Source organism: Hyalella azteca, unplaced genomic scaffold (assembly GCF_000764305.2).
Source record: "Hyalella azteca isolate HAZT.00-mixed unplaced genomic scaffold, Hazt_2.0.2 contig6769, whole genome shotgun sequence".
Lineage (NCBI taxonomy): Eukaryota > Metazoa > Arthropoda > Malacostraca > Amphipoda > Hyalellidae > Hyalella > Hyalella azteca.
Genome location: NW_025936919.1, coordinates 4890 through 21939, shown reverse-complemented (window position 1 = coordinate 21939; position 17050 = coordinate 4890). Strand labels below are relative to the sequence as shown.

At 35.9% G+C, this 17050-nt stretch overlaps 1 protein-coding gene across 1 annotated transcript in view; it reads right to left on the bottom strand.

The window, feature by feature from the left end:
* LOC108677079 (phosphatidylinositol 3-kinase regulatory subunit alpha) overlaps positions 1-2966 on the bottom strand; it is a 130873-nt gene extending 127907 nt beyond the window's left edge. The window contains exons 1-3 of the mRNA XM_018165230.2: positions 2518-2966; positions 1991-2115; positions 114-267 (exon numbers count right to left, since the gene is read on the bottom strand). Coding sequence (XP_018020719.1) covers positions 114-267; positions 1991-2115; positions 2518-2710 — 472 coding nt within the window. The 5' untranslated portion in view covers positions 2711-2966. The remainder of the gene's footprint in view (positions 1-113; positions 268-1990; positions 2116-2517) is intronic.
* Positions 2967-17050: the final 14084 nt, after the last annotated feature.

Below are 17050 nucleotides of genomic sequence, written 5' to 3'. Positions count from 1 at the left end.
ACAACTCACCGTGCAGGTGCTGCAACACAACTCACCGTGCAGGTGCTGCAACACAACTCACCGTGCAGGTGCTGCAACACAACTCACCGTGCAGGTGCTGCAACACAACTCACCGTGGGGCTGGGGTGGGGATGCAGCGTGTGGGGAAGGGTTGTGGTAGGGGGGGCAGTAGGAGCGTGCCAGGTCCCCAGTCTTGCAGGGGGCGCTGACGGGGGTGTACTCGTCCCCATGTGAAGGGGGGGACATTGCCACATATGACCGCGTGCCCTGCAAGTCAACAAATTATTAGTAATGAGGTAACTAAATTGTAAATTTTCATTCCAATATTAGACCTCAGCATCATTTGCTGATGCAGATTTTTTTCACTAAAATATTAGACAAAAGCTCATTTCTTTGCGAGCTTGAAGACAATAGCATAGATAAAAAAAATTACTAATTGCACATCAGAAAAGCAAAATTATTCCATGTTGGGCAAGTAAACTAATTACATGTCTTGTGAAATGTTAGGCAGATAAATGAATTGCATGGCAGGAAGACAAAATTCAATGAAGTTCAGATAAATTATGTTATTGTACATAAGATGTGCAAACTTATTTCATATTGAGCAAGCAGAGTTAATGCATGTTATGTGAGCAAAAAATTAAATTTATCAGAGTTGCACTATTAAATAACATTTCAACTTAAAACCAAATAATATGCATTTAAAAATTACTTTTTAAAGACAACACTTCTTAAGCATCCAGTGTCTCCGGTGTTACACATGTACAATGAATTTCTAATTTTATTATGAAATATTAAGAAAATTAATTTTTCAATTTTATTTAAAAAAAATTAAATTGTTCAAAATTATTTATTCTGTCAATTGATAAATGCATTGTCTCCAACTTTATGCAAATATGCAAAATTTCAGGTTGATCAGACAGGTAGAAGTGTGTTAAATATTGTTTATAAGTTATGGCAGACAAAATATTTTTTTTTCATTCCTTTTAATATCAAAAATAAAATTTTTTATATTTTCAAAATTATTTATTCTGTCAATTGATTCATGCATTGTCTCCGACTTTATGCAAGTGTGTAAAATTTCAGATCAATTAGAGGGGTAGAAGCGTGTTAAATATTGATTATAAGATTTGTAGCAGACAGACAAACAAGAACCAGTGAAGTTAAAGAGAAGTGTTGTAAAAAGATGCTACATCCCCAGTTTGAGGTTCAGCTTAACAAGTCAGTAAAACAGTATACATACATTGAACAACACAAATGGTTTGACCTGAGATATCAGTATTCAAAAAAGGTAATAGTAGAAATACAGAGATAAAGTTTTTATATTGAACCATTTAATGAGTAAGTAGATAGATACCTAATTTCCCAATATGACTGGTAATGTGCTTTCTCATATTCGAACAGTAAATTTTACAATTGAATTTTCTGACCAAAATGACAGTAAAGTGATAGGTTAGATAATTTCAATCTGCAACAGGATACAGAATGTTGAAAAATATACAATTACACGAATCTAAGATGTGATCATTCTACTACTAATTTTCAAAATTAGAAATACTCAATATTTATATATATATGCCTGTTCATGAAAGTAGTTAACACTAACAGAAATTAACAGTCTTATGGGAAAAGAACATGTGTGTCTGTTTTCTTGACAACTCTATATAATTTCATGTTCTGATGTCATTTGACTGTCAATTAAACCCTTCACCTCAACCTAAAATATCTACTAACAAAACCAGTGATCCCCCATCACTAAACCTGGGAAATTTTCCTTAAAACTTCCTCAGCATTACAAAACAAAAGAAGTTGGTATCAAGACTATACTGATTAAGTGAGACTAAAACAACTAACCACTCACAAAAGCTGGGATTCCCCATTATGAAACCTGGGAAATTTTTCTTCAAATTTCCGCAGCATTACAAGACAAAAGAAATTGCTATCAAGACTATACTGATGAAGTGAGATGTGCATGAAACTTTTTGCTCACAGTCGTGGGCTGGTAGGGAGACTGTGGGTTGTGCGGTACACCAACAGCCTGACTCCTGCTGCCACCATTGCCATAAGCCAGTAAACTGCTGCTGTTGTTGTTACCACTCAGCTTCAATTGATTGCCTGCACATTAAGAATAATTTTACAAACAAATAACATGGAAATAACAATTAAATTCATAAAAGTAATTGGATGTCAACAATGAAAGAAGAATCCTTGGGTAAAAAGCATATGTAAAATTCATAACAACAAAATAAGTTTTTCAAAACAAACATAGAATGTCTCATTATGTTAGTACTTAATAGCTCATCAATTTATTTGGGTATATAAAGATTATGAGGAGCACTATCATCCAATAAAGATATAATTTTGGCAAAAGGCAACTAAGTTACTAGATAACATATAATGATACTTTCTCTTGAATGTCTAGGACACAAAAATTATTTAACAGTGAAATTCTCAAAGTACACCTAGTGTTAGAGTGGTAAAATGTTGGCAAAAGTAATCCAAGTAGGTAAATCTCACCTGGGAAATAGCCAGTTTCTTTTGTGCGTTGATTCTGCCCAAAGATGTAACCCATTGGATGGTCTGGTCTGATATTCTGCTCATAAATTTTGTCTGCTGGAACCACTATGATGTCTCCAACCTCCATTGCTGGCTTCCCATAGTTTGGCCCTCGAGCCGTGTAACAAAAGAAGCTTCCTCGGCTGGCATCCATTATGCAGTAAAAAAACTAAAAATGGCCAGAAACTATGAAGTAATATCACAAAAGTGTCTTAGAAGTTCTTCACAGTCGAAGGGCATCATAAAACTGACCCCAGTTTGGATAAAATGCACAAGCTCAGCTAAGTTGGTTAAAAATGAAAAACCTTTAATTCAATTAGAATTTAATCCATCAGTAGACGTGTTAAAAAGGTTTATATAAAATTTTACATTCCTGGCAGTAATAGATATACTTTAAGTAAAATACAAGTGCTGGAAGTACAGAATAGAATTTTTTAAAATTACAAAAATCAAAATGCAGTGTCACACTTGGACTTGACTGATTATCTTTCTATGCAACATTTTATCTGGAAATGTGTTTGCTGATTGCAAGTGGCAATGAGCCACCATTTAAAGCATCATCCTCCAGTGATGTTGAAGGCAATTGTGTATCCAGGAACAACTAAAAAATATAGGTAACTCAGTACTCACTGCAGTGAGTGATAGAGAGCACATTTTCTTGTCAACAAAAAAGTGAAGTCACGAATGGACAGACAGACAGACAGACAGACAGACAGACAGACAGACAGACAGACGGATGTACATGGCAAGCACAATAGTGCATTTTTTCCATAAATGAGAAAATGCGCTAAAGAGTCAATATCAGTTCCCTTAGTAGTTAGTAGATATGTGGAATGAAAAATTTGTTGACTATCTGACTTCACTGGCTATACCGGTAGTTCCAGGCCATGAATTTCAGTGTTGATATCCAACAGAAATTCATTCACTCTGCAACCCCTTTACCTTTCCAAGGATTAAAAATTACTCAACAATTATAGCAATTAATAAGGCATTTAGAAAGCAGCATTAGATTTCCAGTACTGTGGACAACATTTAAATATCATAGTGCCAGGCATCAGGTGCAATGCTCCATCCTGCCTAACATGCAGTTTATGAAACCCTAGCCAACAGGCACTTAATATTATAGTTTGTTTGGTTTTGAGTGCACATGATGCTTTGTGAATATACAATCCCTATTCATCTAGGCTTCTTTTGTACCTTCCATTTCAACTTAAAAAGCTACTGAAAAATCCCAGATTCACTGCTCAAGTGGAGATGCCAAAATATTACCAAGATGTGATCCCCTCAAACGGGGTAAAAAGGGACGGTATTGAGCATTTTTTGTTAATAACTTCTTACCATGAAACATTTCACAAACAAGTTTAGGCTCATTTTATAGCTCTTTGTGAGGGCAATCAAATGGCATCTTTAAAAAAATTCAATATGCTATTGGTAAGGTGCCAGACGCAAAATAAAATCATCCCAATTTACCCCTGGGAATGGGGTAATCTGGGACACTTGCAATAAAAGTTAACTTTAAAACGTTTGAAGCATGCAGAGTGTACTCATCCATTACTAACAGACTCTGAAGCCCTCCTCTTTCATTGTAGATGATGTAGATGTAAAATAAATGACATTTTCTGCGATTTTTACTTGTTTTTATTTATTGATATGATATAACCATATTCATTAATTACCATATTATTAATGTGATATTACTGTATCCATGGACATGCCATTGAGCATTGACAACAACCTTGTCCACTGCAAGCTTCATATCAGCAGCCATGTAGCATTTCTTCTGTATCTGTAAGCTTACAGGTTGGTTTGTAATTTTGCACAATTTTAATTGAGTCAAGTGATTTCACCATAACAAAAAAGATTGTGAAAAACATACCTGGAACAGAAAATAATGTTTTAGTGACAACCATCATATGTTTTGGAGAAATAAATCATAGTTTAGGTCAATTACTTTTCATTCTATGATGCCCAGTACACATTTCTATATATAGCATTCTATGTACAATTTTGTGACGACCGCTGATGCACTAATTCTTTGAAAGGTGATTTTTTTTTGCTGAGCGAGGTAAATGTAATCAAAATACTTTGTTGTTAATCAATTTTTTTGTTAACTGGAGCCTTTGCCAACTGAGGTTCAACTGTAAATGCATTTTAAAGGGTATCCCTAATTACCCTGGGGGGTGTCCTTTTTTACCCCATTGCGTGGAAATGGCTGCCATTTTTTTAATGAGATAGACAAATCCCATAAATAACGTTTTCAAGCCAACACCTGGGTGCAACTTTTATGCAAGTAAAACTATTTAATACAGCAAATATTTTTTTGCACCAGACCTTAGCAGAGGTACTTTTCCAAAATCCCACTTTTCACACTTTTTTTAGTTCATAATAGATAGTAAAAATGTTGAAGTTTCCGCCACTATTTTTAGTTTTGCAATATTTTTATGTAGGACGTGTGTCCCGATTGAACACGCCCATCCCTTTTTACCCCGTTTGATGGTATTAGTCATGAAACAGCTTAAAACGGGTACCAAAAACTTAGCAAGTTCAAAACTAGGCGTTGTATGCAGCAAAAATTGGCTGGAATTGAAACTGAGAGGCAAAATCAGACATATGAAACACCAGGAAAATAACCAGGGGTGTAAAGTTTAGAATCAGTTTCTGGTGAAAAGGCAGAAAAATCTTCAAGTTTACCCAAGAAGTTATTAATTTTGTTTTCGATTTTCAAAATGGTTTTAGAGATTGAATCTGTAATTTCAACAAATTTAGAAGGATTGATTATGAGTGCAGTAAGGCTACTGTTTTACCAGCTATGATCCACCAATACAACGCCTTTGCCCTTGTCAGGCCTACAATTGATGAAGTCTTTATTTTTGGCCAAATCTTTCAATAAAAGAGCGTCACAAAGTTTGAATGAAACAAAAAAATTTTATGCAACCATAAAAAAAATGTCATAAAAACCATAAAAATAATGGTAGGCTAGGCTTCGCAGCTTTTCAAGAAAGTCGGGCCAGTCAGGGATAGAAACATTTGTAATGCTCAATGCAAGTCATTGAAAGGCTAAAAAATTTATAATAGTCTAACTTAAAAATGAGCAGGCAAAAATCAAGGCCAAAAGCGAACAAGAATTTGGCATGGGGTTCCAGGCTGAAGGAACTATAGTTGAAAACAACCTTATCAGGATGTTAATCACTCTTTGCCATACCTTGGCTCTGCATCCAAAATTATGTCAAGAAAGCTAAAACTTTTGTTATCAAAGTACTTCCAAATGTTGATATTTGTGTTATATTGGTAAACAATTTTAAAATTATTTTTTCTTTAGGTGAAAAGATAACTCCTATGCATATGCAAGCATCCCTAGTTTAAAAATATAGTTTTGCACAATGTGCATCTGCATATATCAGGATGTCTTGCAATCTTTATAGTAGGGTCACAGAACATAGGGGGAGGAGTTGTAGAACTGGTCTCATACTATTGCTTCCTCCTCATTTGGCTGTGAACACTTACGCTGAGCAGTGCGATGTTCCAAGTTCTGATAGTGACTTCAAGATTTAGCTTATACTTTGGGTGTTTCTGATTTGCGCATTTCAGAATCATTGTATATTTTTTAACAGAGGCCTGGTTTAAATTTAGCTTATAGCTCTTATCTAATTGAAATTGTAAATAAATACCGTCAACCGGGGCTACTCGGGACAAGCGGGACTACTCGGGACAGGCCTCCGACACGGCGTAAAACTGTTGTAGTAGCGAAACTAATTGGAATATTGCAAAACTAAAAATAGTGGCGTAAACGTCATCATTTTTACTATCTATGTATATAAAGGAAGTCGAAAAATACTACATTTACTTGCTTTGAAAAATTCCTGAAAAAAATGGTGAAAAACTATATTTTGTAAAGTTACAACTGCTAAGGTATGTAGCAAAAAAAATATTTGCCGTATTAAAAAATTTTACTTACGTAAAAGTTGCACCCAGGTGTCAGCTTGAAAACGTAATCGACAGAATTTGCCTATCTCATTCCAAAAAGAAATGGCAGTCATTTCTGAATGGCGGGGCTACTTGGGACACCCCCCGGGGCTATTCGGGACACTCCCAAAAATGCATTTACGGTAGAACCTCAGTTAGCAAAGGCTCCAATTACGAAAAAAATTGATTAAAAACAAAGAATATTGATCAAATATTCCTTGCTCAGCGAAAAAATCTTCACTTATCGAAAAATTAGTGCATCATCGGTCATCACAAAATTGTGCATAGCATGTCATATATAGAATTGTGCACCAGGCATCATAGAATGAAAAGTAATTGACCTAAACTATGATTTATTTCTCCAAAAGATACATTGGTTGTGACTGAAACATTCCTTTCTGTTTCAGGTATGTTTTTCACAATCTTTTTTACCATAGTAAATTCACTTAACCCAATTAAAATGTGAAATTGCGAGCTGTCCTGTAAGCTTAGATACGAAAAAATGCTATAAGGCTGCTGATATGAAACTTTCAGTGGACAAGGTTGTTGTAAATGATCAATGGCATGTTCATGGATACAGTAATATCGCATCAATAATATGATAATTGCACATCAATAATACGGTAATTAATGTATATGGCAATATCATATCAATAAAGGAAAAACAAGTAAAAATCACAGAAAATGTCATTTATTCTACCTCTACATCATCTACAATGAAAGAGGAGGACTTCAGAGTACTGTTAGTAATGGATGAGTATGCTCTGCATGCTTCAAATGTTTTGAAATGAAGTTTTATTCCCATTGTCCCGAGTAGCCCCGACCGACGGGGCTACTCAGGACAATCTTTATTTTGCATCTGGCACCTTACGAATAGCATATGGAATTTTTTGACAATGCCATTTGATAGCCCTCACAAAGAGCTATAAAATGAGCCTAAATTTGTTTATGTAATGTTTCATCGTAAGAAGTTCTTAACAGTTATTAACAAAAAAACGATCAAATCTGTCCCGAGTAGCCCCGGTGGACGGTAGGTTTTACAATTTACATTATTTGTAATCTTAACTACTTACTGATTTATGTCTTCTACAATTATCAAACTGACAATGGCACTGAATTCAGATATATTTTCTTTAAGGACAGTATGAATTTTTGTGGTATTTTCTTTCAAATTTTTAGTGAATTTGATTTAAGCAAATGAGTTACTTATTACTTATATACATACAAAATATGGCTAAGATGGCTGCCACTGTGTTAGGAAATACCATGATATACTTGTAAGACCGCAAAGACTGTGCTGGACATCAATTATTTGGTGAAATGCAAGGCTTATATTGTTTTCACCAAATTCCTGAGATTTAAACTGTACAAACAGTGTGCATACGTCCACCTTTTATAAATCATGGCAGAACAAGCCTTTGAGAGACATGCTTTGAGCATTAAGAATATTTTTATTCCCAACCAGTCTGTATTTCTTGGTGAGCTGAAAATCTCAGCCATCATCATTTTTATAGTTTCAAAGCGCATCAAATTTTTTCTTCTGTATTCAAGCCGCATCTAACTCTTTGAACCATTAAAATCTGCCTGAACTCTCCGTTTAAAGGTGTAAATCAGTGGTTCCCAAAGTGGGCAGTACCACACCTCTGGAGGCAGAGGAAAGATATGTGGGGGCGGTGAGGAAGAATGCGGTGGTAGGGGGCGGCAGTCCAAAGTCAAAGTGAGAAGTTCAAACGTTTGTTAGACAATTTGTACACAACACGTGCAGCACAGGACTCACAGCAATGGGTTTTCCACCCATATCTGGCTTTAATAAACCTCTACTGGGTTTCCAGTGCAAATGTTTGAAAATATTCCAACTCTGGGGAGTGCCAAAAATAAATATTTGCCTGTGGGGGATGCTAGGAATTCACTGGGGAGTCAAGGAGGTGCTAGCCTGCAAAAGTTTGGTAACCACTGATGTAAATGATCTTGTTATAGGTTTAAAACATAATTTTTTTTATCTCCTTTGGAATTACCTGTTTTAAACTCTGACAAGTTTTACTGACACTTTGGGTATGGGTCTTCTGCTTGGCCCAGCTTTTGCAAATGTTTTATACAATTGCCCTCTTGATTTTAAGCCAATACTCTACAACAGATGCATTGACACTTTCTTAATTTTTAGGCATCCCTCTCTTGCCAAACTTTTCTTTTATTATCTAAATTCACAACATGAATCCATCAAATTTACTATGGAGGTTGAATTTATTAGTAGCCTGTCCTTCAACTGCAATATTACTAAATCTAATGGCATTTTCAAACTTCTATGATCCGAATATTGACTCACACGTCTCACTACCAGTTTTTTAAGCTTCTGTTTGTTTGATTCAAGATTAATGGCATTCAAACACTTTTCAGGGGGCTTTCATTCAAACATCAGGGCTTTCATATCTGTTCTACTTATCTTGCTCTGCATGCTGAATTTGAATTCATATGCAATATCTTCTTGCTTGATGGATTTCTGACTAATCTGCACTTTCCCCAAATTAAGAATTTCATGTCCAAGTGGTACAATGAGCTTGCTCCTGAGCATTACATGGTGGAATTCTAACATATAGTGCTCAAAGGTACTTGTGGGCGGAGTCATGTCATCTCTCATCTGTGAGTGGGCGGAGTCACGTCATCTCCCATCTGTGATTGGTTGAGAGGGTCATACTTTCTACACTGTGATTGGTCAATAGGATCATGATATCCTCCTCTCAAGACTGTGATTGGCTGATAGGATCATGATCTCATGCTATCCAGGTTATGACTGGTTATGGGATCATGATGTCATGTTATCCAGGCTGTGATTGGCTAAACAATGGCCGTTCCATTGGTCATTTAAAACCCCCTAGAATTTCACCTTGTGAGCATAACAGTAGAAATGTTGTTTATTGCTCTCATCCAACTTCACTCCCCTTAAGGGGAGCGTCTAGGGTAAAATTTTGGATTTTGGCTTTTCCGGTTTTTAGTCTCATTTTAAAGCTGACATTCTGATCTATCCAACAGTACCAATACCATCTCTGTACATTGATTTATGCGTTCACAACAGATCATGAAAGGGAAGGGGGTGGGGTAGTTCTTTAACAAATAGAATGGGAGGAAATTTGCTGTGAGCACTTTAAATAGAGTGCTTGAAGTGCACCTTAGTTACCCGCCTGACGTCGTATGAGGAGGTGTGCATGTAGTCGCTCCCACCATCCTTGACTGGAATCAAGCTCCAGTAACGTTTAGTTTTGTATCCTTGCTACATTGAGTTGCGCGCCCCTATCCTTGCTACATTGAGTTGCGCCCCTATTCTGATGCGCGCGGGACTTTGACGGGCTCTACTGAAAAGTCAACGTATTGTCACTGCAAACCTATCTCCTCCTAGAGTTTTTAAGCTACAATAATGAGACATATACCATTGATGCGCAACAAAATTATCTAGAACATAACACGGGCGTTTTTCTAATTTCGTTATAGTTTGGATTTTATTCCGCAAAAGGGGGGGGTGGCGGGTCCAGCCTGAAAAAATTTGGGAACCACTGCTCTAACATATTGGAATGTGCTGCATTGATGTCTTTTATTTTGTCAGGTGCAGCTGACAACACTGAAAATGAATAAATTCGATGCAATCTTCATAGAATAAAGAGTTGAAAATGAAACAAAATTAATATCTTAGTTTTTGTATTTAAGAATGAGTTTGCCATTCCGAGAAAGCTGTACCCTCTGCATTTTAGGGATAGCTTGAGTTTGATTACGCGCAATATTTACGTAGGTATCACTATTAGAAGCGGTCAGACGTCGATGTTCAGGAGTAAAGAAGGCACGGTACCTGGTGTGAAGAAATAAAACCTATAATGCATTATACGTGTGGTTTGTTGCATATAACCAATCAAATGTACAAAAACTTGAGGTTATTTACTAATCTTCTTATTAACGATGTTTTTTTTGTTGTTAAGTGACCTGTGACCAAACTAACTAGGGTAAACGCAGTATATTCTGACACATTAAGGACGCATCGAGAAATGAAAAACTATAAAAAAAACGTATGTGTTACGTAAGTTCTGTTGCCTTCACATGACTCTCAAAACACTTTACTACGCGTTAGCAGTGTGGAATTCCAGAGGGGTAATATATTAACTGGTGAACATAGCAAAATGGAAAGCATGACCTAAAAATCTGGAACGGCCAGCACCCCTCCACTTTCAGTTCATCATCATCACTGACAACTCTCTGCAAGCTGCCACAGCTGTTTCATTGAAAAAAAGGGCTTACATCATCACAGTAACAAGGATCCAATCAACGCTTGAACAAAAACGATTTGACATAGAAAAATTTTGTCAATGGCCATCAAAGGCCTCATACTGAGGCTACATAACTCAATAGAAAGATTTAAAAAGTTTGCTTATCTAATACCGTATGTTAAAAAATTAATAATGTGACCCACGAAAAAGAGCTATTATTTAAAGCCTGTCGCAGTACCTCCTACAATTTTTTTATTTTTTGGTAAAATAACTCCAGGTTTTGATGCATTGTAGTAGAACTCTTCTAGTTACATATGCAAAAGACAAATTTTAGGAAAGTGTCATAGTTTGCAAATGGGGGATCTTTGACCACCTAATGGCAGCCGTGATGGGGTAACATTGACCGGCTTGGAAATTAAGTTAAAATTACCATAGGTACCTATATAACATATTTTATGTTTGATACACCTATTAATGTTTTTTTCTTTATGTTTCAGACTCTACTGAGTCTTATATATGGTAATTTTGACTTAATTTCCAAACCGGTCAATGTTACCCCATCACGGCTGCCATTAGGTGGTCACATTTCGCCCATTGGGAGGCGGCACCCCCCATTCGCAAACTATGACACTTTCCTAAAATTTGTCTTTTGCATATGTAACTAGAAGAGTTCTACTACAATGCACCACAACCTGCAGTTATTTGGAGTTATTTTACCAAAAAATAAAATTGATTTTACCACCCGGTCAAAGAAACCCCAAGAGCTGGGGTAACAAAGACCATCACTTTTTTTGAAATTACATCAAAACTATGAGGCAGGAGCCAGCAATTTATGGTAAGTAAAGCTAGAGTATAGACCTGTATTTTGCATGTTTCAATTCAAGTTTAACTTCTCTAATAGAAAAATGGAATTTTGAAAAAAAAGTGGTCAAAGTTACCCCATTTTACGGTACTGATTTATCTGTCTTCTAGAATTCTTGAACTGAGGATGGAGCTGGATTTTGAAACATTTTCTTAAAAAACAGTCTGAATTTTTGTCATGTTTTCTTTGCTATTAAGTTTTTAGTGTAACATTATTACTTCTGTAGTCACCATACATCGTAGTCATTCAGGGTGGGTTGACCAAAGTCACCAAGCACATCAGAAAATTTTCACTTGGGATGTTGTAGGCGGAGAGGTTTCAACTATATCAGATTCCGCTCAACATTTCATCTCTGGTTTGGTTTAGCCATGGGGATGAAGGAAAATGAAACACGGAGCGTGATTGACAAGAAAATATGAACACAAAAGAAATGAAGCATACAAACGTAAACAAAGAAAAGGGAAAAGTGGGTGCATAAGTGACAGACTTTAGTGTCTTGCCCAAACCAAGAACCCTGAAATAACACAAGAAATTAGCTTGTTTAAAAAAGGGTAAATTGAAGAACCTTGGAAAAACCTTCATTAGCGCAATCATTATAAACAAATATACTCATTAACTGATGGACTGGCATTTAAATGCAATGCAAGATTAAATAACATTATCAAAACAATTTAAGTATCAAAACTATTAATCAATCAAGCAAGTGGTATATAATATTATATATCCATCAGACTGAGGCTAATCACAGACAAAGCTCTGATGTTCATCAGCCAAACTAATGTTTGTTGCAACCCAATCATCGTTAACTCAAACGAGTGGTGACAGGACTCACCAGGTCAACCACTGTGCAAAGCTTCAGAATGCTAGTCGGCCATGAGAACAACAACACATTGCAAGTTCTCTAACTGTAATAATACCAGGGAGAAAAAGACAAAACATGGGTTATTGCATAAAGAAAACACAAAAAAATAAATGCAAAGAAATTGATAAGTTATGACTGAGATAGGGCTAGCTGAAGCCTAAAGGAATTGCACAAATCTTTATTAGCTGAACCAGCAGCATTAAAACACCAGTTAAAACAATTCACTCTACTACTTAATTATATCTCTATTGAATTCTAAAGCTTAAAAAGAGTATTACTTCCTTATATACTAAACTTGGACTACTAGCAAGCAATTAACACCATAATGAGGGCCAGCACCTACAATGTTTGCTTATATACTATTTATTTATGTGACTCTTAAACAATATACACTAACACTGTATCTTTAACTATCTTGAGCTTCTCCTAATGGCATATTTATGTGCATACCTACTTTGGTAAAAAATCAAAACAAATATTCAAAATCAAAACAAATGAAAGTTGCAACAATTATTTTCCAATGAGAAGTAGAACCATTGTTGAACAACAAAATATAAAGGTTAAAAACAATATTGATGTCGATGCTTAAGAGTAGGCCTGATGTGGCCTGTAGTCAATTTTTGTACTTGTTGTGACTTGTTCACAGAAGATCTAAGATTGTGTCATTTGACCAGATCTTTTCAAGACTGACAATAGTTTGAAATAGCTACTAGACTGCCACCGGTTTGATATGATGCTAGGCATTTCAAGTCTGAACATATACTTTTTCATAGCTTTATCTAGTCAATTCTTGAATCAGTTGAATGCGTTCATACTTGGAGCACCAACAATGTAATCGGGGAGGCTGTTCCACATGTCCCCAGCTCCCAGGGTGCAGAGTTTGCAAGCTGCATCATCAAGATATGAATTTTTAGCCCAAAACGTTGCCAGCCATTTCCAAGATGCGTTGCCAGGTAATTTTTAATAATAAAATGTTGCTAATAACTTTGATAGTATACCTCTTACTCTCCAGTCTCCGAGTCCATGCAGTGCATGCACTGCAACACTTAGACTCATTGCAACTGATTTCCATACAAGCTTCACTGCACGAGTCTGCATCCTGATCCTGTGTGTGCTTGTGGTCTGTCAGATTTTCAATTATTTTCTAATTCATTTGCAAAAATGTGTCTGCTAGCCTACAGATAAATGACTAGTTAACTTGATATGGCATTGGCAACACGGGATTGGATTTCAAACCACATGCGATTTCGGAAGCGGGGCAGTTTCTAATGAGCTCAGTTTATCAATTTTCATTGCAGTGGATTGAGTGGAAGGTGGTGTAACGCGGTGGTAGGGTTGGTTTTTTGATATGTTTTCTTATATTGACATGAGAATATATTACCAATACAGAATTCCACACTGCCACTGACCACAACTCCACAAGTTTCCAAACTCTAGATTCAGGCGCACAACAGGCTCCCAGGTTTCATAAAGCGGCAAGAGTCGTTGGAATTTCAATGACTTTTTGTAAGGTTAATGACCATTTTTTGGTCATTACAATGACTCCAAACCTGGATTAATAGGTAATTTATATATTTCAATGACTATGAATAATTTAATATACGATATTTTTAAAAAATAATACACTGACTGCTATCACTCATGCATTTTTTTGGTTTCAGATGCCAGTCATGCCACCGCTGGAAATAGAAATGTTCAAGGCAGCATCCGCTGATTAAGAGTCACAAGTTTACAAAATTCTGGTTCTGTCTGTTGTATGTGTTCAAGCTTGGAAGAAAAATCTGACAGATGGTGCTGGTTGTTGACTTCTTTTCAAGTTGAAACTTGACTACAATAAAATTTTTGGTGGGCCTCTTTTGTAACTTTCATACCATTCATACAAATGGAGGTAGTTTTTGCACAAAGGGCAAAATTAATCACACAATTATAACCAATATCAACTGATCACAACAATATTCAGAGATAAATTCAAACTATTACATTCGTAGCATGCTGATTGTATGTAGCAAGTAATAAATTTCTAGACCTCAAACTTGAAGGCTTTAAGTTGATGTTCTATTTGAAATTTATTCATTCCCTATAGTTTATAGCTCTTCTCATATGAATGTCTAAAGATCAGCCATATAACTTGAGAATGCAGCGGTAATCGGAAAAAAATATTGCGATCTTAACACATGCGAAAAAGCTTTAGTGAGTCCATGTTCTTGAGTTTATTAAGATTTGTTCAGTAATTCGGAAGAATTTGTTGGCCACAGGAAATTCTTACATGTATTGCTGTGTGACATGTGATTGGAGTCGAAATTATAAAATTTGTCACAAGCTAAACACACCAGAATAATTATTTCATTTCTTGCACAAATTTTCATTGAAATATGATCAGTAGATGGGGATAAAATAGATCTGGTCACTACAACCATGCCACGTTACCTGCTGCAAAAATGTTCAAAGTGTCATTTTGCTAGAAGGAAAGCACTAGCAAATGCTTTTAAATGATCAGTAAAAAGCTACGAAGTGCAATTTTTTCAACCAGATAAGTATCTGAGATCACGAAACCATGTTGACCAAACCAAATAAAGCAGCACCAGCATTGGAAAGAAATGTGCAAGACGTGGGAATGCTAGCATCGCGGTATTGAGTCCCTTTTAAGGTCTGACTAGTGCCAAACATTCGGTTGTACCAAACACCCTGTGGTTCGGCTAAGACATGTAAGTCAGAGACCAGACTGCGCTAGCGTCTTACAATTTTGTATTTTGTAATGAAACACAGTACAGTAGGAGTTCTCCTAATTGACTGGGTCAAGGTCAGAAGGCGGGCAGAAGCCAGACTACAAATGGTATTACAGATATGCAAATGATTATGACAACTTGAGTTACTTGACGTGTAATATCCTAGGTCGGTGCTAATAATATTAATATGTAGCCAAATAATATTCAACAGAAAATCAACTGCAGTTGCTAATTGATAATGAAGCTGTTGTAGGAAGGTAGCAGAGGTACGGGTGCCACCGACCCAACAGGGGGGTGGTGGTGTGGCGACCATGATGCTTGCCCCAACTGCGATCAAGGAACCTCATCCCTCAGATCATCTGCAATTACTTTTAAATGTTAGTTCTTATTAGTCCTCTCCACCCTTTCTTAATACATAATTGATTTAGCTTCAAATAACGAAAGTCTCATTTACGACTGGTCTAAAGTCAACCCTAATATGTGAAGACTGAAGAGTGTCAGGAGCCTGATAGAGAAATAAAATAAAAATGACCTTATTTGAAGCCTCGCGGTTCTCAATCCTTACGCAACATTTTCCCAGTATGTTAAATGCACTTACATTTGTTCTCTTCAACAGGGGGTATGAAGGCCAGGACCTGGACACAATACTTGAGGAGTTGAGGTTCATCAGGGACAGGGAGGAATTCCTGCCACTCACCGACATGCTTTCTATTTATAATAAAAGCTTTCTATTCTATTAAAAAGAATAGCTTTCTATTCTATTATTATCTTTCAATTTCTACATTAAAATATTAAAAATTTAGAATAACGCCACAGGGCATTTCTAAAGCCATGCATATTGCCTAGGCCATGGAAGTGTGTTCCAACATTACAGGAATCACGTGACCAGAATTTTAGATGAAGAAAAAAAAGATAACTTATTTATTTAAAGTTAAATTCAAAGTTAAAAATTCTAAAAAAAATTCAAATCTGGAACGTATAAATGGGTTTTTATAATTTAAAAAAACTTTCAATCATTTAAATCTCAGAATTGAATGTGAATCAAATCTATTTATTATGAAATCAAACTAGACACAACCAAAACAAAAGTTTGTGACGCCATCTTGTAATACATAAACCTAGAAACACGATGTGAATGTACGCAGTGAAACAGTGGCCATTTATCTCATAATTTAGTGTTATATCAAAAACTTTGTTGGTGTTGTCCAATCGTGAGAATTTTTTATGAATGTGCATAGTGGCAATGCAAAGAGTTTTTTAGACTCTCCCTGAAGTTCATTTTTGAGTCCTATAAGTAGACCAGTAAAGTATCCTAGATACCAGCCTTATCATACATAAGAAATTTGTTTAAATCTTAGGTAAATGAGGAAATTAAATATGAACTGATTATAAAAAATCTCTAATTTGTCACTATGGAATGTGGATGTGTTTTTTTTTTAATTTAGAACGTATTCATTGCAAAAATGTGTCTGCTAGCCTACAGATAAATGACTAGTTAACTTGATATGGCATTGGCAACACGGGATTGGATTTCAAACCACATGCGATTTAGTTGATCGGTTCAAAATGACATAAGAACAGGTTCTTTTGAATAACCTATGGATTGGCACCATGTAATACCAGTTACCACTTACAGGTTTTTTTCATCTTTCAGTTTGCTTACAGTTATTTTTACACAGTTATTTTTATGTTTCACCTTCCCTACATGGATGTCTACTTTAATATACCAACCTCAAAAATAATCCACATATATATACAAAAAAGACTAATTTTTATATGTATATGTGTATAATTTCTTAGACTGGTAGATTAAAGTTCACATCCATGTAGGGAA